This window comes from Acomys minous (genome assembly GCF_964271855.1).
Source record: "Acomys minous genome assembly, chromosome: 15".
In the NCBI taxonomy this organism is placed as follows: Eukaryota; Metazoa; Chordata; class Mammalia; order Rodentia; family Muridae; genus Acomys; species Acomys minous.
Window position 1 is genome coordinate 99398581 of NC_140497.1, and position 23445 is coordinate 99422025.

At 53.8% G+C, this 23445-nt stretch overlaps 2 protein-coding genes across 5 annotated transcripts; one reads left to right on the top strand and one right to left on the bottom strand.

Moving 5' to 3' along the window:
* Positions 1-1876: 1876 nt before the first annotated feature.
* GLI1 (GLI family zinc finger 1) lies at positions 1877-13464 on the top strand (the record flags this gene model as incomplete). 3 transcript variants are annotated; one of them, XM_084759571.1, is made up of 15 exons in its annotated part: positions 1877-2246; positions 2331-2511; positions 2779-3095; positions 3336-3450; positions 6101-6228; positions 6457-6549; positions 6913-7108; positions 7288-7432; positions 7765-7854; positions 7946-8083; positions 8366-8515; positions 9339-9503; positions 9953-10183; positions 11100-11364; positions 11738-13464. In XM_084759571.1, the coding sequence occupies exons 5-15, from the start codon at positions 6129-6131 to the stop codon at positions 13462-13464; spliced, it is 3300 nt and encodes a 1099-aa protein (XP_084615697.1). In that variant the 5' UTR covers positions 1877-2246; positions 2331-2511; positions 2779-3095; positions 3336-3450; positions 6101-6128. The 3 variants fall into 3 exon arrangements, with proteins under 3 accessions (XP_084615697.1, XP_084615696.1, XP_084615698.1); XM_084759570.1 differs by having other exon boundaries at positions 1877-2511; XM_084759572.1 differs by lacking the exons at positions 1877-2246; positions 2331-2511 and having other exon boundaries at positions 2647-3095; positions 7771-7854.
* Positions 13465-13547: 83 nt separating this feature from the next.
* Positions 13548-23445, bottom strand: ARHGAP9 (Rho GTPase activating protein 9). 2 transcript variants are annotated; one of them, XM_084759610.1, is made up of 15 exons: positions 22361-23445; positions 21874-22091; positions 19008-19088; positions 18223-18281; positions 17844-17937; positions 17539-17634; positions 17359-17457; positions 17024-17165; positions 16822-16932; positions 15926-16024; positions 15690-15767; positions 15512-15565; positions 15054-15188; positions 14488-14593; positions 13548-13998 (listed from the first exon to the last, which is right to left on the bottom strand). In XM_084759610.1, exons 1-15 carry the CDS (start codon positions 22674-22676, stop codon positions 13827-13829), a joined length of 1860 nt encoding a protein of 619 aa, XP_084615736.1. In that variant the 5' UTR covers positions 22677-23445; the 3' UTR covers positions 13548-13826. The 2 variants fall into 2 exon arrangements, with proteins under 2 accessions (XP_084615736.1, XP_084615737.1); XM_084759611.1 differs by lacking the exons at positions 21874-22091; positions 22361-23445 and adding an exon at positions 20809-21041 and having other exon boundaries at positions 17359-17634.

The window sequence follows — 23445 nt, forward strand, 5'->3', positions numbered from 1 at the left end:
CAACCTCATCAGAGACTTGAGAAAGAATAAAACTTAATTACCTGAGTAGGTTAGCAGCTTCCAAAATGAAAAAAACGACAGAAACAGTTTGTTGCCTGAACAGTCACCCAAAATGCTCTATAAAATTGGAGCATCATCTTTAGCCTTCTGGCCCAGTATATCTGACAGATATATTTGTGAGGCAGGAAGTATTGAGGACTTGCTTACCCTGTGATGGCAGAGTTTGGCCATTAACTCTGCCTGCATCTAAGCTTGCCCATTTTTAGGCAGAATTCTGTCTGTGGTAGAAATGAAGGCGTTTTGCCCAGTGGCTTTTTTGCCACATTTGAAGCCAGCTCCATAAGGAGGTTCTTTAATGCTCATCATCTTCTTTGAGGTAGGCTGGGTATTGCCAGGAATTAACCTGTCTTGTTGTCAAAGAAACTTTAAAATGTTAAAAAGCATCTTTAAATGCCATACCCTGTAGGTCTCTGAGGCTTTTGAAGACCTTATCTATTTTACTTTATCTATCTATAGGATCATATCTATCTGTTAAACCTAGGATGTATATTCCTGTGATAAAAATAAACTAGTAATTGATATGACCATGATTTGATCAACTAACAATTAGCTTATATTAATTATCGTAAACAGCCTGCAATAGCACTTCCAAGGTATTGGAAGTAAATTTTGTATTATAATTGAATGTATGGGTTCAATACCTCATGTTAGAGTAGAAATGTATATAATGTGTGTGGAGAATAATCTTAAATTTGAATACTACACCAATGTATCAAAATTAAGCTTATTTTGCATCAATATACAAAATTCTATACCAATGAATTAAAAATAACCTTATTTGTGAGTTAGCAAATAAGGCCTTCAGTTGAGTAGATTTAATAATCTGCTTTTTGTCCTATCAACCCTGTATATTTCTATATTCCCATTTCTTTTCTATCTCCATACCTATAAAAGAAAGATAAAGGAAAAGAGAGACATCCCTGAGTTCAACCTCGTTTTCTCTTTGAATAAGACTAATAATAACTTATAAAGAACTCCCAATGAAAATATGCATCTGTAGCCCAAGAGCAAAAACAAAAACCTACACAACCTGAGAGGAAATGGGGCATCATGTTCTTAAGGTTTCTTCTGGCTGACTTGGAGAGAATAGTACCTTTGTAGGGGTACAAATAAAGTTGGGGGAAAAGGTTAAACAAACCAGGAATAGCATTTGTGGTCCAGTTTCTTTCTTTCTTTCTTTCTTTCTTTCTTTCTTTTTGGTTTTTCGAGACAGGGTTTCTCTGTGTAGCCTTGACTGTCCTGAGCTCACTCTGTAGACCAGGCTGGCCTCGACCTCACAGCAATCCACCTACCTCTGCCTCCCAAGTGCTGGGATTAAAGGCAAGCACCACCACCATCTGGTCTGTAGTCCAGTTTTTAAATGTTGAGAAATTCCCGGCTTAATAGGACTCCTGTGTGGGACAGTGCAAAATGGTGAACCAATTGCAATCGAAAGCTTTCTTCAAAGCTGCCGTGTTCAGATGAGGAACAGCAACTGAAGCTCTTAGGGCTGGAAGGATGCCTCGCTTCACCAATTTTTTTAAAAAAAATATTTATTTATTTATTTATTATTGTTATGCATACAGTGCTCTGCCTGCATGTACAGCTGTACGCCAAAAGAGGGCACCATATCATATTCTAGATGGTTGTGAGCCACCATGTGTTTGCTGAGAACTGAACTCAGGACCTCCAGAAGAGCAGGCAGTGCTCTTAACCTCTGAGCCATCTCTCCAGCCCTTCATCTTACTTTTTCAAACACACTTACCTTGCAGACCCAAGAAGCTGGTTTCAAGCAGCGCTCAGGCATGAGAGATGTTTGAGAACACCGACTTATTTTTCCCACCATGCTTCTTTCTCAGGTGGGAAACTGAAATAGCGGCCCTCTCCTCTGTGTCCAGTCACCATGGCAACACAAATCCATAGAGACAGGGTCCTCCCCTGTCAGGCACTACTTCAGGGACTCGCAATCTCCCTGGTGTGCCCTTTGGTTTGGGTTCATGCAGTTCCCTCTCTAGGCCTCTAAACTGGCTTTGATGAAGGGAACCTGTTAAATTTCCTTAAATTCCCAAGTGCCATCAGTTCGACTTCCGTGGAGTGCCATGTGCTAAGACGACCAGCAGAGGGCGCGAAGAGACTTAAAGACAGAGGTGTGGAGGTGGCAGCGGTGTCCAGAATTTGGAGATCGATTTCGTAGTTTCTCAGGAGAGGTACTCTAGACAGAGGGCACTGCAGTGGTCTGTGCACATCCTGCACTTAGAACTTCAGCTTGTGTTTCTTTTCATGTCCCGCAGGTCGCACCCCGTAAAAACTTTCTACCACAGCCAACACAACTCCTTTTGCCCAAACCCCAACACACCCCAATCCTCCACGTTCCATCAAAGAGTGAGGCTGGCCTGGAGACCACAGCATGGAGAATGCTCAGCTAAGACCAATGAAAGCCGACAGCCGTACCTTCAAAGTTAACTTTCTGGGGTGAGCTTCCCCTACCCCCACCGCACCCATCCCCTCTCCCGCCACGCAATATTTTCCTCAATGTTTTCCTGGCTCCGGTTCAGATCTCTGCGTGGACAGCCGATCCAGGGATCCGTGCCGGGATTTACCGCCCACCAAGAGCAGCGTGTTGGGGGGGGGTAGTAGGCAGTATAGGGTCCCTCAAGGGAGGGGGAGGATCCTGGGGGTCCTGGGGGTGCCATAAGCCCGGCACCCCCTCTCTAGTATCCATCCTACCTCATCTTCTAGAACGGCCCGAAGGAAGGATATAGGAGGGACGTGAGCGGGAAGAGCGGCGGCGCGCGTGTGGCAAGAGCGAGAAAAAGTTTTTTGCAAAAGGAAAAAAAAAAAAAAAGTTTGCGCTTCTCGCGGGTGGTCCCGGCTCGCGGCCTGGCGGGGCCGGCGGGAGGGCTGGGGGCCAGGTTGGGGGGGTGGGGTGGCACTGAAGCTGCGCTGCAGTGGCCCTGTCGCCCCCCCTTCCCCGCAGCAACCTCCCCCGCGGCCCCCCCCCCCAGCCCAGTTTCCAGCCCTGGACCACGCATCCTGAGCCCTGCGCCCCGACGGAGGTGAGAGGGGGGTTGGCAGGAGGACAGACCACCTGGGAGCGATGGGGGAGGGGGCTGAGGAGAAGCTCTGACGCCTAGGGACTCTATCCCAGAAGAAGACCTGGGGCGCAGGAGAACTATGGGGTGGGAGAGATTGGGGTGAGCTGTTAGGAAGTTTGGCTGTTTTTCTTGTTTTGCTTTAATTCTTGCCTCCTTTTCTCTGCACCTCCTTTTTCTTCTGACAGTCTGTATCTGTCTCAGGTCTCTTTGTTCGCGCCTCTTCCCACATTTTAGAAACCTCTCCCTCTCTTGAGGTTGGGATGAAGAGGCAGTTGGGACGGCCAGCTGGAGGTCTGCGTGGTAGAGGGAACTCCAGGTGCGTCTCTGAGCGCCGTGGGAAGACGTCAGTGTTTCTGAGACTGGACCCACCGCAAAAGAAGGGAGCGTTCAGTAGGGTGGGGATAAGAAGTGTGCGAGGCAACACAATCCCTGAGGGCCGGGCTGGGGTCGGATTCCTGACCTGTGCTGTGACAGATGTGCCCGTGGGTTTTGGGGGCCAAAAAAAAAGTGGTTTTGGACTAGGAAGGAGGCTGGGTGGGTTTCCTAACGCGTGGTGTAGGCCTTAGAAAAAAAATCCCTAGGAATTTTGGATTTCTGAATCCCGATGACTGTGGGCAGGACTCTGAAGGAGAGCAGGAGCTGGGGAGACCTTGGCTTGACCCTCTGACCTCAGGACCACCGGGGCAGCTGAAACCAGGCGCCAGGAGACCCCTACTGGGGCAGAGCGGGACCACTGGCCACTGCCAGCTTGTGTATCCCGGTTGGCCCCCCGCCCGAACGGGAGCTGGGGACCGAGGCCCCTCCTCTGCTCAGACCACCCTGCCTGCCCTTGCTCGCCGCTCTGAATCCTCTTTCAGGCCCCGTGACCCTGAAACAATCAACCCAGGACAGTTAGCTTTGGGGACTCTATAGAGGCCGAGGGTTTGGGGCGTCCGGAGAGCCAGGGACTCTGTGGTTTAGGTCTTTCCCTCCTGTGCTGGCAGGAAGATGGGCAGTTTTCTAGGAGAAAAGTTCTTGAACGCGCGTGATTTTCCCTAGGGGGCGGGGTTCAGAAGGACCCCCCCCATTATTTCCCCGGGCATCCCCCGCTGGACAGACGTCTCCGACTCGCCCTTGACGTCACTAGGGGGTTCCCGGGGGTCTATAGTGTTAACCCTTAAGAAGCTGACTGAGATGCTCAGGAATCCAAGGCGTCCCCTGCGTGCACACCCTACCCACTCAAGCACTTCTTTCTCTGTGGTTTCTAGTTTTCTTTTTCCCCCACTCCACTATAGGGACCCCACTTTCCAATAGTGCCCCCCCCAGTGCCTGCTTTCAGGATGCGCTGAGAGGAGGGAAGAATGTTCCACCCTTCGCCCCCCCCCTTTTCTGGGCTCCCCGGGCGGGCGGGGGAAGCTGAGCCGTCTGCAGCCGGAGCCTGCGGCGGCGACTTGGGTGGGCCGAGAAGGCACGGGGGCGGGGAAGGCGGGACCGGGAGAAGGGGGTGGGGCCGACTCCTGGGAGTTGGGGAGTCGGGGTGCATAGAGGACTCCACGGAAGATGATTCGGGCCTCTGGCAGGCTAACTCTCAGTGCTCTCTGCCCCCATCCCGCCCAGAAAACTTTTACTGAAACAGGAAAAGTTAGCGACATCTTCTTTACTAGCACGAAGGGTGGGGGTAAAGGCGTGAGTGTAGGCTGTGGCACGCGTGGGCGGAGAGGGCTGTCGCCCGGTTTCCACCGCGTCTCTTTGGGGCGGTCAGGCAATGGGACGGGGAGATGAGAGTGACATCTTTGAGGAACCATCTAGTGTCCGGGGGTCTCTTACAAGTCCTCTCCTTGCCTTCAATGAGTCATAGGGAGAGAGGGGCGGGAGACGTGCCCCCTCATCCAGCTGCCAGCCAGCTGTGCCCCCCACTCCCAACGTTAGTGCCAAGGTCGAGCTGGGAGGTCTGGGATGCGGGATCCGGGTCTCAGCTGGAAAAGGAGTAGTTAGCAAAGGTAGCCCAGGCTACAGCCCTCGGGTCGTAGGGTCCAGGCTCCGTTCCCCATTTTACCCCGCCCTCACCCTAAGTCCCAGCATCCCGGGATCACCCACCGCGCCGTCAGGCTGGCCCGCTCCCGGTGGTTCTCCACCCCACCCCGCCCCACCCCACCCTCGGCTCCCGGAAGACCGGAAAACGTGGAGTGGAGTGGAAGCTGGTTGAGGAGGAAAAGTGGACCTCGCACCAGCTCCTCGCTCTCTAACGCCTTCCTGAAGAGGAGGACTTTCTCGTTCTCAGCAAGCCTTTCCTCAAAGCCCTTTTCCACTAGCCCCCCAAAATCAAAAGGGTTAGGTAGGCCCGACGCAAACCTTCCTTACGCTCTGCTCTGAAGCCTCATTCCCTCCCACACACAGTCCTCTGACTGAGAGGACACAGCATTTGTGTTCTCTTCTGGCCCCACCAGGCAATCTGGACTGAAGCGAGGTCTCCCTCTACTGGGCGCTGGAGAGATTGCATATTGAGTTCTTGGACTCTAGCAGAGTGAGCTGCCCCGGGCATGAAGTCAAGTCAGACCTTCAGTGTGTTCCACCATCATACTCCTCACAGCTAGTCCATGGCCAGAACGAAAAACCATAGATGGAAAAAAAGAAAAAAAAAAAGACAGTATAGGGCTCATGGCAGTAATATCACCCAGAACTTGGATCAAGTTCATAGCATTCCCACGTGCATAGGTACACAGACCAGGAAGCTCCTACCTGATCCTCGCCCCCAAAAGACCCCCAGGACTGACCGGCTGCCTCTTGCCTGCTCTTCGGGATGTTTCTGCTTCTAAACACAGCTGAATGACATTATATTTCCACTTGATTTCCATGACCAGTCTCTGAGAGAGGAGTCGGGGCCACGGGGGACAACATGCCGGCCATGGGTTTGTGTCATGTACTGTCTGTTTCTCTCCATCTTTACAACTTGCAGATCTGCTTTCCTTTCTGCATCCTTTCTGCAGTGCCCCCCTCAGGCTTCCCTGAGACACCATGTTCAACTCCATGACTCCACCAGAAGACAATAGCTATGCTGAGCCGTGCTGTCTCCACCCCCTCCCCAGCCAAGGGCTCCCCAGCATGGGGACAGAAGGTAAGAACACTGACCAGTTCCTGGGCCTCCAGGAGGACACAGTGGCAGACCGCTCACCTAGCTCCAGGGTCCCTCTCAGCCCACTCCCACCCCGTGCTAGTTTCCTAGCTACAGGAGGATTGTGAGACCCCCATGCCATGTATGCTGGGCTCTTATCGCATGTGGGGTTCAAGGTAAGCCCTGTATCTCCCATTCAAATGCCCCACACCACCTGTCTCTCTTTTCCAGGACTTTCTGGCTTGCCCTTTTGCCATCAAGCCAACTTTACGTCAGGGCCCCAGGGTTACGGGTCTGCCAGAGAGACCAACGGCTGCACTGAGGGTGAGAACTCAGGCACTCTGCCTTCCCTCTGCCCCTGGGGACTTGTTCTGAAGGGGGAAGTGAGGACCAAACTCAAGAGAAGAAACGTCCAGATATGAAAGAGATCAGAGAGCAACCAAGAGGTTCTTCTGGTGGCCCTGTTTTTATTTTTTTAAGGATGCATGTGTTTGTGTCTGTGTGAGTGTGTGCGTGTAGAGGTCAAGGCTGTGGGGTTACAGGTTGTGAGCTGCCTGGTAGGTGCTGGGAATCACACTCGGGTCCTCTGGAAGAACAGCAAGTGTTCTTAACCACCGAGCCATCTTTCCAGCCCTGTATCTCTCCAACCCTCCATCACTGTATCTCGACACCTATCTCCTGCCCCAGGGCCACTCTTCCCTCCTCCCCGGAGTTCAGTCAAATTGACAAAGAAGCGGGCACTCTCCATATCGCCTCTTTCTGATGCCAGCCTGGACCTACAAACAGTCATCCGCACCTCACCCAGCTCCCTCGTGGCTTTCATCAACTCACGCTGCGCATCTCCAGGAGGTTCCTACGGACATCTCTCCATTGGCACCATGAGGTGCTGGCAGCTTCAAACTAAGAGACCCCTAAAATACACACTAAAACCCATTAGAAGACTCAGACCCTTCCCCAGAACGTCCCCGAGGCCCCCTCAACCAAGCCTTCCAGGCGCCCCGCAGAATAGCGCAAGGGCTGTGATGACGGATAGATGTGACTAACAGCCTCCTCTTCACCTAGCCCGTCTCTAGGATTCCCACCACAGATGAGTCACCAAAAAGGGACGTCGCCTTCCTATGGAGTCCAGCCCTGTGGTCCACACGACTCTACTCGAGGTGCAATGATGTTTCACCCTCAGTCTCGGGGACCACGTCCAACCTGCCAGGTGGGGCCCTCCACTTGTCTGTAGTGCTTGGCTTCTCCAGCTCAGACTGGGTGGCTTAGCAGGGGCCAGGCAAAGAGAGACGGCAGGTACACAAGCTTTGGGTACCAGGACAGTAGAGGTATATGCATGGCGGTGATCAGCCGTTGGGGTGGACTCAGACATTGCCAGAGCACGCCTGTTCATCAGTGCAGGCTGTGGAGGAAGTCCGTACACACACGCATACACACCGGATCCTGATATTTGGGTGGGTGGGTGGGGCCTGTAGGGCAGAAAGACCTGGCATGTCTTGCCTTCTGACCACTCCACCCTTATTACCTCTTCCCCTGGGGAAGCTGAAGTCGGAGCTCAGCATGATGGTCAGCAAGTGCCCAGAAGAGCCTTTGGAAGGGGACATGTCTAGCCCTGGCTCCACAGGCACACAGGTAGGGGAAGGGGCAGGGCTTCCCCTCTGGACCTGAGCAAAACGAAACGTGCCACGCGCAAATGACCCTAAGATCATCCCTCTTGCCCTAGGATCACTTGCTAGGGATGCTTGCTGGGCGGGAGGAGCTGGAGAGAGAGGAGAAACCGGAGCCTGAGTCTGTGTACGAGACCGACTGCCGCTGGGATGGTTGCAGTCAGGAGTTTGACTCCCAGGAGCAGCTGGTGCACGTGAGCCCCAGGGGGTAACAGATGGCTGGTGGGAGCCTGTAGTGGGGTTATTGTGGTCTGGCTGAGGGCAGAAGATTCAAGGGTGCAGAGGCCAGAGGTTGCATGCTCAGCCCTGCAGAGGAAGCTAGCGGGCTAGAAGACCCGAGATGTGGGCGTGCCGCGTCCCTAGCCCCACCCCAAGGGGCGGAGCTAAGGATGATGGATAGTCACCTGAAAAGGCTGCTTCAGGGTTTGTGTGGCATCTGGGACCTTGGAAAGCCTCTTGTCTGTCTTTTGCCTCAGCACATCAACAGCGAGCATATCCACGGCGAGAGGAAGGAGTTCGTGTGCCACTGGGGAGGCTGCTCCAGGGAGCTGAGGCCCTTCAAAGCCCAGTACATGCTGGTGGTGCACATGCGCAGACACACGGGCGAGAAGCCACACAAGTGCACGGTGAGGCACCCGCCCCTCCCCATGTTGGTGCCAGATCATAGTAGAGTCCACTCGTAAGCGCCACCACCGCCCAGCTTGGTGGTGCAAATCTCTAATTCCAGTACTTGTAAAGCAGAGGCAAGTGTATCTCTATGAGTTTGAGGCTAGCCTGGTCTACATAGTGAGTTCAAGGCCAGCCAAAACTACACAGTGAGATCCTGCCTCAATAAAAACCAAAATAAGGGGCTGGAGAGACAGCCCAGAGGTTAGGAGCCCTTACTGCTCTTTCAGAGGTCCTGAGTTCAATTCCCAGCAACCACATGGTGGCTCACAACCATCTATAATGTGATCTGATGCCCTCTTCTGGCCTCTTCTGGCCTAAAGGTATACGTGCAGGCAGAGCACTATATACATAATAAATACTCTTTTAAAATAAAAATTAAAAAGCAAAATAATAAAATAACATAATAATAAAATAAATAATATATATTTATGAATCCTTTATTTAAGTGGGTCCCTTAGTACTGTTGCTAGGACACTGCCTAGTGGATCGCTATTTGCATCAATGATGAAGGACACTCGTGTAAGCCTGACCCCCCAGACGACCCACTCTAGGACCATGTGAGCCCTGTACAGAGAGGGCCCTGTTCCTCCACTGCTGTCCCTCACCCTGTGGTGTTTCCATTTTTCTCTGCTGTTAGCTCCCGTCTGCTCTTGTGCCCCAATTCTTGCATTCTCCTACGTCCCCATGTACCCCCACTTTTAGCTGTATTCTCTGATGTAAATCCTTAAATCTCCCTTGCCCTATCTGAGAAACGTTGCTTGGCCCCTTCACACCCCCCAGTTTGAGGGGTGTCGGAAGTCGTACTCACGCCTTGAGAACCTGAAGACGCACCTTCGCTCGCACACGGGCGAGAAGCCTTACATGTGTGAGCAGGAAGGCTGCAGCAAGGCCTTCAGCAACGCCAGCGACCGCGCCAAGCACCAGAATCGGACCCACTCCAACGAGGTGAGAGCTGAAACTGAGACTCCCCGACCCGAGAGGCTTCCTAAGCGTACCCCCTGAAAAGAGCCCCTTAACCCAGGACTCACTCCATACCCGCAGAGGTGAGCTCCCCTCCTGTGAGGTTCATACAGGACACACTCTCTGAAAACAAGAGTTTCCACTTGCTGCTCTGGTCTAATCAGCCAAGGGTCAGTCTAAAATAGACCCCTGACCCCTTCAGCTTCCAATTTTAGGTGGCCTCACGGCCTTGGAGCCACCTCTTTTCTCCTAGGCCCACGCCATCTGTTTCCCTATGCCTCCTAGCCCCTCATGATTCACCCCACCTGAGGGCCCCCACTCCCCTTACTTCCCGGTGTCCTCGGTCCCTGCCCCATCTTATAGCCTTCTCCCTTCGGTCTGCCATTTTTTGCTTTCATCCCTTTGGCCTTCTGGCTTGGCTTTCTACTCAACAGAAGCCATACGTGTGCAAGCTCCCTGGCTGTACCAAGCGCTACACAGACCCCAGCTCACTCCGCAAACACGTCAAGACAGTGCATGGTCCCGATGCCCACGTGACCAAGCGGCATCGAGGGGATGGTCCCTTGCCACGGGCACCGTCCCTTTCCACAGTGGAGCCCAAGCGGGAAAGGGAAGGCGGATCCATCAGGGAAGAGAGCCGACTGGCTGTGCCTGAGGGTAACATGGTAAGCCCAGGAAACTCTGCCTCTGTTCCCCACCGTGCCCTGTGACCACGCTCTAGGCCTTTTCCAGAAGCATCTCCTCCTGTGCACACCAGTCTTCTGTGGCCAGCCCCGCCTGCCTGTCTCCAGACTCAGTGTTGTTTCATGGCCAACCTCATCTAAGGATGCTATAATTGTGTCTAATTGGCCCAACACATTCACTTCTTTTTTGGGGGGGTGGGCTGCTTCTGGGAATATGAAGTAGGCAAACGCTCTACCACAAAGTTAATCTTCGGCTGGAGAGATGGCTCAGTGGTTAAGAGCACTGGCTGTTCTTCCAAAGGTCCTGAATTCAATTCCCAGCAACCAAATGGTGGCTTATAACCATCTACAATGAGATCTGGTGCTTTCTTCTGGCCTACAGGCCTACATGCAGGCAGAGCACTCACTATATAAATAATAAATATACCTCTTTTTAAAAAAAAAAAAGAGCTGGGTGTGGTGGCGCAGGCCTTTAATCCCAGCACTCAGGAGGCAGAGGCAGGTGGATCTCTGTAAGTTCGAGGCTAGCCTGGTCTACAAAGCAAGTCCAGGACAGCCAAGGCTAACACAGAGAGACTCTATCTTTTAAAAAAAAAAAAAAAAAAGGAAATTTTCAGCCCCCTATGGATTCATTCTCAAAAAACACTTTATCTACACAGTTCCAAGCCTTTGATGGGCATATTTTGTATATTCTTCACAACAAGAGGAAACAGGTAAAGAGAAACTGTCAGGGTCCTAGGAGGAAGCAGGCATGGCGCCCCAGCAGGTGCCCCTCACATTTTCTTCGTTTACCTTGCCCACTTAGTCCTCAGCCCTTGTAATCACTGGGACACAGGCTTCAGGCACTCACAGAAGGAGTTGGGGAGGGTGCCAACCTCCGCTTTCATCCTCCTTACAGCCACAGCAGAGCCCAGGAGCACAGTCTTCCTGCAGCAGTGACCACTCCCCAGCAGGCAGCGCAGCCAACACCGATAGCGGTGTGGAGATGACTGGCAACGCAGGGGGCAGCACCGAGGACCTGTCGAGCTTGGATGAAGGACCTTGTGTTGCGGCCACCGGACTCTCCACTCTTCGCCGCCTGGAGAACCTCAGGCTGGATCAGCTGCACCAGCTCCGGCCAATAGGGTCCCGGGGTCTCAAACTGCCCAACTTAACCCACGCAGGTGAGAGCTGGGTGTGTGTGTGTCGGGGGTCGTGTGTTGCTGCGCTGAGCCGTGGACCTGCCCTAAGGGTAACAAGCTCAGATCATGCTTTGAGCTTCCATTTGCACAGCCCCCCACCCGTCTTCCCTCCACTGCAGCAGAAAAGTGCTTATTTAATACACCTGTGATATGTTATCCCTGTGACTGCGCATGGAGTCCCTGCTGAAGCAGACTAGGGATAGGCAAAGGAGACAGTGTAGCGAGGTCGCGAAAGCCTGGGACTCTACAGTGAAGTTCCAAGTCAAAGTTATTCTGCGGGGTCGGCAGGCGCGGGTGGGGGCAGGGTGAGAATCAAGGGGACTCCCAACCACCTGCTTTTTCTCCTTGTTTGTAGGCGCGCCGGTGTCCCGCCGTCTGGGCCCCCCAGTCTCCCTCGACCGCCGCAGCAGCAGTTCCAGCAGCATTAGTTCCGCTTATACGGTCAGCCGTCGGTCCTCCTTGGCGTCCCCTTTCCCGCCGGGATCCCCTCCAGAGAATGGGGCACTGTCACTACCTGGCCTCACACCTGCCCAGCATTACTTGCTCCGAGCGAGATATACTTCCGCCAGGGGCAGCGGCACTCCACCCGCTTCAGCTCACAGCCTGGATAGAATGGGGGGTCTTCCTGTACCTCCTTGGAGAAGCCGCGCCGAGTACCCAGGATACAACCCCAATGCAGGGGTCACCCGGAGGGCTAGTGACCCAGCCCGGGCTGCTGACCACCCTGCTCCAGCCAGAGTCCAAAGGTTCAAGAGCTTGGGATGTGTCCATACGCCCCCTAGCGTGGCGACAGGGCGGACCTTCGATCCCCACCTCCCTACCTCTGTCTATTCGCCACAGCCCCCCAGCATCACTGAAAACGTTGCTATGGACACAAGAGGGCTACAGGAGGAGCCAGAGGTTGGAACTTCCATGATGGGCGATGGTCTGAACCCATACATGGACTTTTCATCTGCTGATACTCTGGGATATGGGGGGCCTGAGGGGACGGCGGCTGAGCCTTACGGAGCTAGGGGTCCGGGTTCCCTGCCTCTTGGGCCTGGTCCACCTACTAACTACGGCCCTAGCCACTGCCCCCAGCAGCTCTCCTATCCTGACCCTACCCCAGAAACATGGAATGAGTTTCCCTCCCACTCTGGGGCATACAGTGGCACTAAGGCTCCAAGTGGGACCTATAGCCAGTGTCCTCGACTTGAACACTACGGACAAGCGCAGGTAAAGCCGGAGCAAGGGTGCCCGGTGGGGTCTGACTCTGCCGGATTGGCACCTTGCCTCAATGCCCATCCCGGTGAAGGGTCCCCAGGCCCACAACCTCCATTTTCCCATTTTCCCCAGTATCCCCAGTCAGGTGCCTATCCCCAGCCTCCGCATGATTATCTTCTGTCAGAATCCAGGCCTGGCCTCGGCTTCGACCCTCTCTCTCACTCCACAGGACAGCTCAAAGCTCAGCTTGTGTGCGATTACATTCAGTCGCAGCAGGAATTGCTGTGGGAGGGCAGAGGCCGGGGAGGGCTCCCCCACCAGGAACTTCCGTATCAGAGCCCCAAGTTTCTAGGGGGTTCTCAAGTTAGTCAGAGCCCTGCCAAGGCCCCAGCAGCTGCATACGGACCTGGCTTTGCTTCTACTTTGGCCAATCACAAGTCAGGCTCCTTTCCTTCCCCTTCTCAGTGCCATGAAACTTTTGCAGCGGGGGTAAACAGGCTTTCCCATAAGCCAGCAGCACCTCCCCGGCTTCTGCCCCCACTGCCCCCTTGCTATGGGCCCCTCAAGGTGGGGGACACCAACCCCAGCTGTGGCCACCCTGAAGTGGGCAGGCTAGGAGCCGGCCCTGCCTTGTACCCTCCCCCTGAAGGGCAGGTGTGCAATCCTCTGGACTCTCTTGACCTGGACAACACTCAGCTGGACTTTGTGGCTATTCTAGATGAGGCTCAGGGGCTGAGCCCTCCTCCTTCCCACGAGCAAGGGGACAGCTCTAAAATTACCCCACCTCCCTCCGGGCCCCCCAACATGGCAGTGGGTAACATGAGTGTCTTACTGGGGTCTCTGCCGGGAGAGACACAAGTCCTCAACTCTAATGCCTAAAAGGACAAGGAAGCCACCCTGATCATGCTTCCACAGTGGCTGCATGGGGTGCCCAGGGATGGAAGGCCTGTATTTAGTCTATGTATGTTCCAGGAAAAGAAACTTTAATAATGACAGTTTCCTGACAATAAAGGAATGCTGAGAAAAATACTTTACACATCGTGCTGGGGAGAGTAGAAGTGGGGCTCATACATCTTCCTCTTCAGGGAGCCTCCCTCCTGCCCCCCACTAAGAGAGCAAGTGAGACTCAGAGAATGAAGAATGCCCTTCAGGCTAGCTCCCAAACAGGCAACCTGCCACCCCTCTCCAAAGACTGGCTGACAGGTCATAGGAGGCAAGCGTGCTCCCCATCCGTGCCCGAGTCAGCTGAAGACGCTGGCAAAGTTATTGAGCATCAGCTGGATCAGTTGGCCAGGGTAGAAAACATGAGCTGTCATGTCAGAGGCCTCCTGCTCAGGTCGAAACAGTGTGGGTCCAAACACGATTCCCAGGTTGTGAGCAGTCATGCGGTTCTTATCGGAGTGTGCGATCACCCTGAGGGCAAAACCAAGGGGGACAGAGAGACTATGGCTTCCCACTGCAAGCCAGAATGGCCCCAGTAGGTCTGAGCAGGGTGGAGAGCACCCTGCTGGCTGGAGGGACCAGTACAGACATAATGAAGAGCAGAGATAGGCTAGTGGAGAAGCCTTCAGTATACAATCTGCAGGTACAAGCGGGGTACAACTGGTTCTCAGCTCCAGGGCCCGCCCCTAGAGTCCTCCCTGCGCACAGTGTCCGAGACAAGGCCAGAGAAGGAAGAGCGAAGAAGCCATTACTCTTTTCATGGCATCCCTCGTTTTATCTTGTGTTCGTGTGTCCCCGCGCCCCCCCCCCCGCCCCCGCCTCCCGTTGGATGCTGCGTTACCAAGGCTTGGACATGTGTCAGCATCCCCCTGTCTCCACCCTCCCTGGTCAGGGTCGCTCCCCAGCGAATGCCCTGCTCCACCCTCGCCAGTGCCAACAAGGATGATGAGTCTCCCTGACCTGCATAGGTGCTCCAGGATGTACTGCAGAGTGTCATGGTTGGGCCTCGGCAACGAGTCTACTAATTTCTGTATTTTAGAGAGGCACTGCTTTGGCTCAGAAAGTTCTAGAGGGAGTGACAGGGGCTGAGGTTAGAGAAAACACTATGATAGGGTGGATAGGGTGGCTAAGTTCCCTCTTTCCAACAAGTCCATGAATAATGATATCATTTGTCTAGCTCTCTCTCTCTCTCTCTCTCTCTCTCTCTCTCTCTCTCTCTCTCTCTCTCTCTCTCACACACACACACACACACACACACACACACAGGACCTTGCCTCTGATGAGCATACAACTTACTGCTGACCCATACACAGCCCTCCACTCTTCCAGGTAGCCTGGCAGCAAGTGACTTTTAGAATTATTTTCTGTTCAGCCTTCTAAACATTCCCACCCTCCAAAAAACCAACTAGAGCTGGCATATAAACTATTTCCCATTCCCATAGTGAAGACGGAAGGGACCCTCTGTTCTGCTCTCTATTGCGTGCCCTCCCGCGTCAGGAGTGTTGTCCAAAGCTCTTAGCTTTTACCAAGGGCATCACGGAAATCAGGCAGCAGTGGTGGAGGCACCAGAGGCTGTGGCAGCTCGCGGAGAAAAAGCTTCAAGGCTCCCGTGACCACGTGAATATCATCCCATTCGTCATTGTCTAAATCTAATTTGCCTTCTAGAAGGAAAAAGAGGTTCTTTGCATTGAAGGCTCAGAAGAGCCAGAGAAACCCAGATTCAGAGATCAGGAATTCTGAGGAAACCCAGTCAAAACAGGTCATAAGAACACGGTGGTGGTCCATAGCAGGGCATGGAGACAAAGTGGGGAACGGGGACATGGGGGGTTGCATGGGGTACAAAGAGGGCTTATAAGTTAGTTTGTTGGGGTTTTTGTTGTTGTTGTTGTTTTGGTTTGGTTTTTGTTGTTGTTATTGTTGGGGTTTTTGTTTTTGTTTTTGTTTTGAGAGAGAGAGAGAGCCTGGGGCCTTCCCGTATAAGTACCTTGTCCCTGCTGCTCTGGGAACATGTATCTCCCATCGGAGGTTACTGCCCGTTCTGCAACACGCATCAGAAGAGACCATTAGCTAACACGTACAGTTCCAACTCCCTCACTCAGAACCCCTCGTGGTGATGGTGGTGGGGTTCACAGACCCATCCAGTTCCTCCCAAGCTGTCTCACCTCTGTCTACCAGGAATCGGAGTTTCTGGACCACTGCCAGGTTCCCACTCACCCGGTAAATGCCGTCCACGTCTAGACCTGGGAGATGAGGGACAGGGAAGAGGACAGTTCTAACTCTAAAGTGGTGCCCATGAGGGGTCTGAGGGGGGAAAGGGGTCAGTAGAAAGGCAGAGATGGGGCGAGGGGACCTAGGGCGGTTTGAAAGGGGAGATCAGGGGAGTCTTTGAGAAAATAACCTTTTTTATCCACAGCCTCAACGCAAAGCCGGACAAAGCTGGGCACGGTGTCCCCTTCCCGTTGGCACAGTGATTCCAACTGGCAACCAAAAACCTGGTCTGCAGAGGAAGTGAGTGAGGTGGGGAATGGGGGGGGGCCTGCTGCCACCTGGGGCCAAGAAGCCCCTCCCTCTGGCCCTCAAACAAGGGGCAGGGGCAGGGGCACTAAGTAAGCTCTAAATTAGTTCTGGAAGTTCTACTTTGAGCCTCACTAGAGTTTTGGTTAACGCTGAGGTTCGGAACATAAAGATCCTGGGAAAAACGCTCTCATAAGATCAGGCATGGTGTGGTGCCTCTTACCTGTAATCCCAACAACACTCAGGAGGCTGAGGCAGGAGGATTGCCCAAGTTTGAGGAAAGCCTAGGATAAATACTGACAGCCTGTTTCAACAGTAATAAAACTCGATAGAAAACCAAAACTGGCATAATCCCAGCACTCGGGAGGCAGAGGCAGACGGATCGCTGTGAGTTCGAGGCCAGCCTGGTCTACAAAGTGAGTCCAGGACAGCTAAGGCTAACACAGAGAGATCCTGTCTCAAAAGTAAAAAAAAAAAAGAAGAAGAAGAAGAAGAAGCTGGGCGTGGTGGCGCACGCCTTTAATCCCAGCACTCGGGAGGCACAGGCAGACGGATCGCTGTGAGTTTGAGGCCAGCCTGGTCTACAAAGTGAGTCCAGGACAGCCAAGGCTACACAGAGAAACCCTGTCTCAAAAAACCAAAAAAGAAAAAAAAGGAAGAAAAAAAAAAAAGAAAGAAAGAGAAGAAAAAGAAAACCAAAAATCTACACAAAATAAAAACACTAGTCAAGCCGGTACAAAGCAACGAGCGCCCCGGCGGGGGAGACCGTGTCCACCCTACCTCGGAACAGGCCCCGCTCCTGAAGGCTCTGCAAGGTTGGTCTCTTGGCGATCAACCGCTTTAACTTGTTGCGCACGCGGTTCTTCTGCTCAGTGCCCTCCGTACACCGACCTGGGAAATCCAGCAGGGCCGTGGGCTTCCAGGCCGAGCGCAGAGCCCTTTCCCTGCACCCGAGCCCGGCCATCTCCGTCCCGCCTCATACTGGAAGTTCTGCGACTGCTCAGCCGTAGTAGTGACTTGGACACCGGCTCCGACTCCAATTCGTCGTCCTCACCAGCGCTCATCTCCGCCAGCTCTGAGGGTCCGGAGCCCGACAGACGCAGCTCCAGGGGGTTCTCCCGATCCTAGACCCCGCGGGCCGGGGCGGGGGGGGGGGGGAAACGAGCGGTCGGAAGGGAGAACGTCTGCACTCCCACTGTCATGCTGGGCCCCCACATTCCACCCCGAGACCTCCTGGTCCCCATAGCCCTTTGCTGTCCCTCCCCGCTCCCGCGGCCCACGCGGGTCTCCCCTTCCCGGGGTCTGCACCCTTCTCACCAGCCGCTCGATGACGGCCCGCAGCGCGCGGTGCCAGGCTCGCAGCTCGGTCTCCTCGTCCCACTGCAGCAGGAACTCATGGCCGGGGACCGTCCGGATCTGGGGGTGGCGCGTGAGAGAATCGGTCACCCCGCCCACTCGGTCCCCTATGTCTTTAGGGGACCCCGGGAAGGCACTCACGTGCAGGACGTTTCTGCGGCTGGACAGGTGGCGCCCGTTAGCCAGGGCCGCCCCTCGCAGGTCCACGCTACTTTCCGGCCGGCTCCCAGCTGGCGCCTGGCATTTACAGGAGAAACTGAGGCTAAGAGTTTGTTTCCTCATTGCTTCCCTCTTGGGGGAGGTGAGCGGCTTCCTCTTTCCTTTACCTTCTTCTCCATTTCCTTCTTCACCGCACTCCCACCCCCGCCTCAGTCAGCCTGAGGCGCAAACCAGTACCTCCCCCGCAAAAAAAATCTTGCCGCTCTCCCCCCCTGGCCGATACTCACCCAGCCTTGGGAGGGTGCAGACTGTGGCGGCCGCTCCCGGTAGAACACAAGGCTGTTAGCAGTCAACACTACCCAAGCAGGGCCCCAGTTCTTCCTGTGGGGGAGGGGAGCGGGAGGAGGTAGTTAAAAGGTCATTTTAGAATTTCACCTGAGTGGGGGCGCACGCTTTTAATCACAACACTCGGTAGGCAGAGGCAGGTGGATCTCTGTGACTTCGAGGCCAGCCTGGTCTACAGAGTAAGTTCCAGGACAGCCAAGGCTACACAGAGAACCCCTATTTCAGGGGAAAATAAAAGACTCTCACCTGGAGCACCTGAGCTCCCCGCACCACACTCTGTAAAATCCCACAGCCCAGGCCCCTGGCATATTGAGTTCTCACCTGAGTTTGCGCCCTCCTTGGGCAATCTTGGTCATGTTGAGTAGGCCTGACTTCTCCTCCTGGGAAGGACATGAGTATAGCCTGTAAGCCACCTGTACCACCCTCGGCCGCCAAGGGGTGGGGTGTGTGTCTCCCAGAAGTGAGGCCCTTTAAAGGTTGGCGTTGGGGAGACTGGAGAAGAGCAACGGTCCAGAAAGAAAAGGTTTTCGAGGAGCAGGAGTTGGGGGCGTTGCAGAGAGGATCATGGCATTCCAAGTCAGGAAAAGGGCTCCACAGAGTCACATGGGGTCCTCCGGGAGCCCTGGCAGCGCCTGGCAAGGCCTCGAGGCTCCTGGCTGTTCTGACCATCAAGCCCTGGGTGCTTTGCATGTGCTTGAGGCTTGGTAAACCCTGAGGATGGGAGACTGAAACAGGTGGAGGGACCTTCGGTTTGGAGGGCCTAGGTTGTAAAAGGAAAGGGGGGATTTGGGGGCCGTGGGGTGTTAACTGTGGGTGGGAGGGCACTGTTTTAAGGGGAAAGTTAACTTTTGGGGCTGGAGAGATGGTTTAGAGGTTGAGGGCACTGACTGATCCTCCAGAGGTCCCTGAGTTCAATTCCCAGCAACTACATGGTGGCTCACAACCATCTATATAATGTGATCTGATGCTTTCTTCTGGCCTGCAGGTGTACATGCAGCCAGAACACTGTGTACATAATAAATAAATACATCTTTAAAAATAAAAAAAAAAAGAAAGTTAACTTTTTAACCTGTGGCTGAGAAGTGTGGAGGAGGAGGGAATCTCACCTGTGAATCGAGCCATTCCTGAGATTGTAGGGCACCACGGTCTCTAATCAAAGTCTCTGTCTCTTCCATGGAGCCAGGTTTCTGAGTTTAGGGGGAGACAAAGCAACACCCACATGGTACCTCAGCAGGTCTCAACACTTCTCACAATTTTCTCTTTCTTCTGATCTTCTGAGAGCCCCAGGGAGAAGGGGAGGGGGCACTGAGGGGACAATGGGACCAAGCAGGAAGGAAGGTGTCTTGAGACAATGGGACTGTGGTCCAGGAGGAGCGGCATCCTGAGGTGGGGTACAGGTGTCCCTGGAGCTGTTAGGGCCAAAGCCTGTGTCCTGGCAACTCTGGCAATCTAAGCCTTGTCAGTCGTCTCCAGTAAGCAACTGAAGAGACAAGGCTAAAGAACAGAGACAGCTTTGTCTGGGTTGGAGAGATAGATCAACGGCTAAGAGCATAGGTTGCCTCCTGGAGGGGCTGCTTCTTCAGCATCCTGGGTAGGGCTAAGAACTGTAACTCCATTGGCAGGAGAACTGACACCCTCTTCTGGCCTCTGCAGGTATTGCATACATGTGATACACAGGTATACATACATACATACATACAGGTAAAACATCCATACACATAAAAATGTAATAATAATAAAATCATTTACTCCATGTGGCCACATTGAGAAGTGGATCAGTCGTGTAAATAGGCCCAGTGACTTCTCGACTCTGCTTCTGGGGTCCTCACATGACGTTTAGGTTTAGAATCGAGGGCAAGAGGTAATCACATAGCCAGGCGTGGTGGTGCACACCTTTAACCCCAACACCCGGGAGGCAGACACCAGCGGATCTCTGTGAGTTCAAGGCAGCCTTGTCCACACAGTGAGTTTCAGGGCAGCCAGAACTACATAGTGAGACCCTGTCTCAAATCATCATCATTATCATCATCATCATCATCATCATCATCATCATCATCATCATCACAGTAATTAAGAAGTCGTAGTTAAGCCGGGCGTGGTGGCGCATGCCTTTAATTCCAGCACTTGGGAGGCAGAGGCAGGAGGATCGCTGTGAGTTTGAGGCCAGCTTGGTCTACAGTGTGAGTCTAGGGCAACCAAGGCTACCCAGAGAAACCCCGTCTCGAAAAACCAAAAAAAAAAAAAAAAAAAAAAGAAGTCCTAGTTAGGCCAGGCATGGTGGCACACAGCTTTAATCCCAGCACTCAGGGAGGCAGAGGCAGGCAGATTTCTGTGAGTTCGAGGCCAGCCTGGTCTACAGAGTGAGTCCAGGACAGCCAAGACTACGCAGAGAAACCCTGTCTCTAAAACCAAACCGAACCAAAAAAAAAGTCCTAGTTAAGGTCCCTGCTCAGCTGCGTTATCTGCTGCGACAAGTTCTGACTAGCTGTGAGAACAGAGTGAACTGTCTTCCTGGGAGACAAGCTCCTTTTCTGGGGGGGCATCAGGACCCCAGCCTTTTACTTCCCCAGCATTAAGAGTCTTGGGGTGATCCTCATTCTTAGGGGCCCCGTGTCTCCATGATCTGATAGCTGAAGGAAGGACACACACAAGCCTTTCTCTTTAGAATTCTGTGCTGTTGGGAGCCGCCCCCAGGCATCCAGCCTTGTGGTGGGAGATGGGAGGGGGCTACAAGGTCCTGCTGCGCAGGGAGGGACCCGGAGATGTCGGAAAAGGCCTCCCCGAGATAACAGTAGGTGGAGAGCTGTGACAGGAGGGGCTGGGATCCTGCCAGGGAAGCGGGGGAGGGGGGTGGGGAGTTGGGCGTGGTTATCCTGCCCCTGTCCCTCCCAGTCTCCGTTTACTCACCATCAGCTCTGGGCCAGGGTGACCCTGATGGGGTAGAACCCCAGTTCCCCCGGCTGCTTTTTACAAACTCTCCCTCACAGTCTTCTTTACTCCTCTCCTCACTTCCTGTTGCCAACTTCCCTCCTCCCCCACGCAACCCCGCCCCAGGGCTGCAGGAAAGGGGAACAGGCTTTTTTTTTTTGGGGGGGGGGTGAGGTGGGGAGGAGAGAGCACCCCTACCTCACATCTTTCAGAGTTTGAAAGACAGCACCAAGAAGCGAGGGACAGTGTTGTTGTCTACTAGTGAGAGAGAGAGAGAGAGAGAGAGAGAGAGAGAGAGAGAGAGAGAGAGAGAGAGGGAGGGAGCCAGCCAGCCTTGCTTGTAATCCCAGCACTTGGGAGGCTGACACACACAGGCCAACTCTTGGAGTCTGAGGTCGGTCTGGCCTACATAAGGAGGCTGGGTCAGCCGGGTCTGCTACAGAGTAAGACCCCGGCTCGAAAGATGATTGATAAAAGAGAGGGGGAGGGGGAGGGGCCCACCAAGGGACTTACAATTTTAGAAGAAACTTGCTGGTGTCCTGGCTCAAAGACAGGACAGAGGACAAGCCTTGCCCTGGGCTAGGAGTCAGAACTGGAGAAAAAGCAGTCTGTTGGCGTTCCTTCTGCCGCGCTGGACACCCTATCCCCTCCAGGCCTCTGGACCTTGGCTCTCCTCGCTCATCCCGGACTTCCTTTATGGCTACTCTTCCTCTCTTCCTGCTCCTGCACGGTCTTCTCAGACCGCCTCGGCCTCCTGCCTCCATTGTGGTCTTCTCATTTAACCTGGCCCCCTCTTCCCTCCTCTGAGTTCTTTTCGTTTGTTTGGTTGGTTTCGAGACAGGGTCTCTCTGTGTGTAGCCTTGGCTGTACTGGACTCGCTGTGTAGACCAGGCTGGTCTCGAACTCAGAGATCTGCCTGCCTCTGCCTCCCGAGGGCTTCCCCTTTCAGTTCTTTAAGGGAGGGAGGGACGCTGTCTGTTCCAGAACAGAGCCCAGCCTTGGTGCAGCTGACAAACCATGCTCTGAGGAAGATTCGTAACTCACCGCGTCGCCACGGACCTCCGTCATCGTCATCAAGCAGTCCTTGGAGAGAGAGCTTTCTCTTGGCCCTTCCGTGAGGGGCCTCAGAAAGCAGGGCTTCAGATTGGCCATGCTGACACTTCTGCACATTTTGTGGGGACAGGGAGGAGGCTCCTCCGAAGCAACCTGGGGTTCCTGAGACAGGTAGAGCTCCTCCAGGGAGCCGTGAAACAGCTTGGTCCCTACAAAGAGGAGTGGCAGGTGATGACAGATGTGACCTTCCTGAGTTGTCAAGGAATGCAGGGGAAGGCTGCCGGAAATGACATGAGAATTAGACAGCTTGGAGCTGCAGGGGGTGAAGGGGGAACAGCACTGTGGTGTGGGTGAGGACTACGCGTATCAAAGGAAAGGAAGAGAAGAGGACAGCAGGAGCTAGGGGGAGACTCACTCAGTAAGCCTTCCAAACCAGAGAGCCAGGAAGGCGCAGGGGGAAGGCTTGCCGCTTACTTACCAGAAGTCCAGAGGGAGGTGATGTGGGAAGTGTCTGTTGGGCTGTGGCAGGCCATTGGTTCCTCTGTCACGTAGGCAGCTGGAACAAAGATGGGCCGAGAGCTGGGGGCCGCTCCCAGGTGCCTTGCCAACCACCAGTCTGAGTTGGTCTTTCTGAGCAATAGGAATCTGTCACCTTCAGCCAGAGACACCTGGCGGCCATCTGCCCCAGTATAAGTGAAGGGATAAAGGGCACAGAGCTGGGGGCTCTGAGAAGGCCTTGGTAGACTCAGTCCTAGGTTTCCCCAAATATTTGGCCACCACCTGCCTGAAAGCATTGTGGTGCCAGCGCTGTCACCTATAGGAAAAAAGGGGTGCTGAAGTTTAAGAAGGATAGCGGAGTGGGTGCCGCCGTGTAGGGGGACATGGTTCTAAGAGCAGCGTGTGTGTGTGTGTGTGTGTGTGTGTGTGTGTGTGTGTGTGTGTGTGTGTGTGTGTGTGAGATGAGTGAGGACCTTGGAGTGAAAAGGAACGGTAAACAAGCCCTGGGTGTGGGAGATCAGCACAGCTTTGGGGGCCGAGAAACCCTGTGGGATGTGTCTGGTGAGGAAGTGTATACCTAAGGTGAGAGAGGATGTGGTCAGCAGGCCTATGTAGCTGACAAGGCAGGAAATCGGAGAAGGTGACCTAGCTCGGTACTTTTCCTTTAAATGACTTGCAAAGGTCACCTGAAGTTCCAGGGTCAGAAAGAGCTGGGGTCCTAGATGCTAGTGGGAGCCCAGAGCTGGACACAGGAAGACTACGAGGAGAAGGAGTCAGGCCAAGAGGGGAACACAGGCAACAGCCCAAGAGATAATGACTATTAAAAGCTTACGACGTATGGCTCTTTATTAGTTTTGCACAGGCCTCATCGTCTGTGCGACCAACAACCTCAAACTTAAAGCTTTGCGTTTCCTGTGCAGACAATTAGAAAAACGAAGAGCAAAGAGAGGGAAAGAGAAAGAAAGAGGGGTTCATATCACCTTCTGTCCTACCTACCCAGACACATTAGGGGATATGGCCCTCTGTGCGTTGGAGGGGTCCCCAAGTGTACTATGGAGACCCATT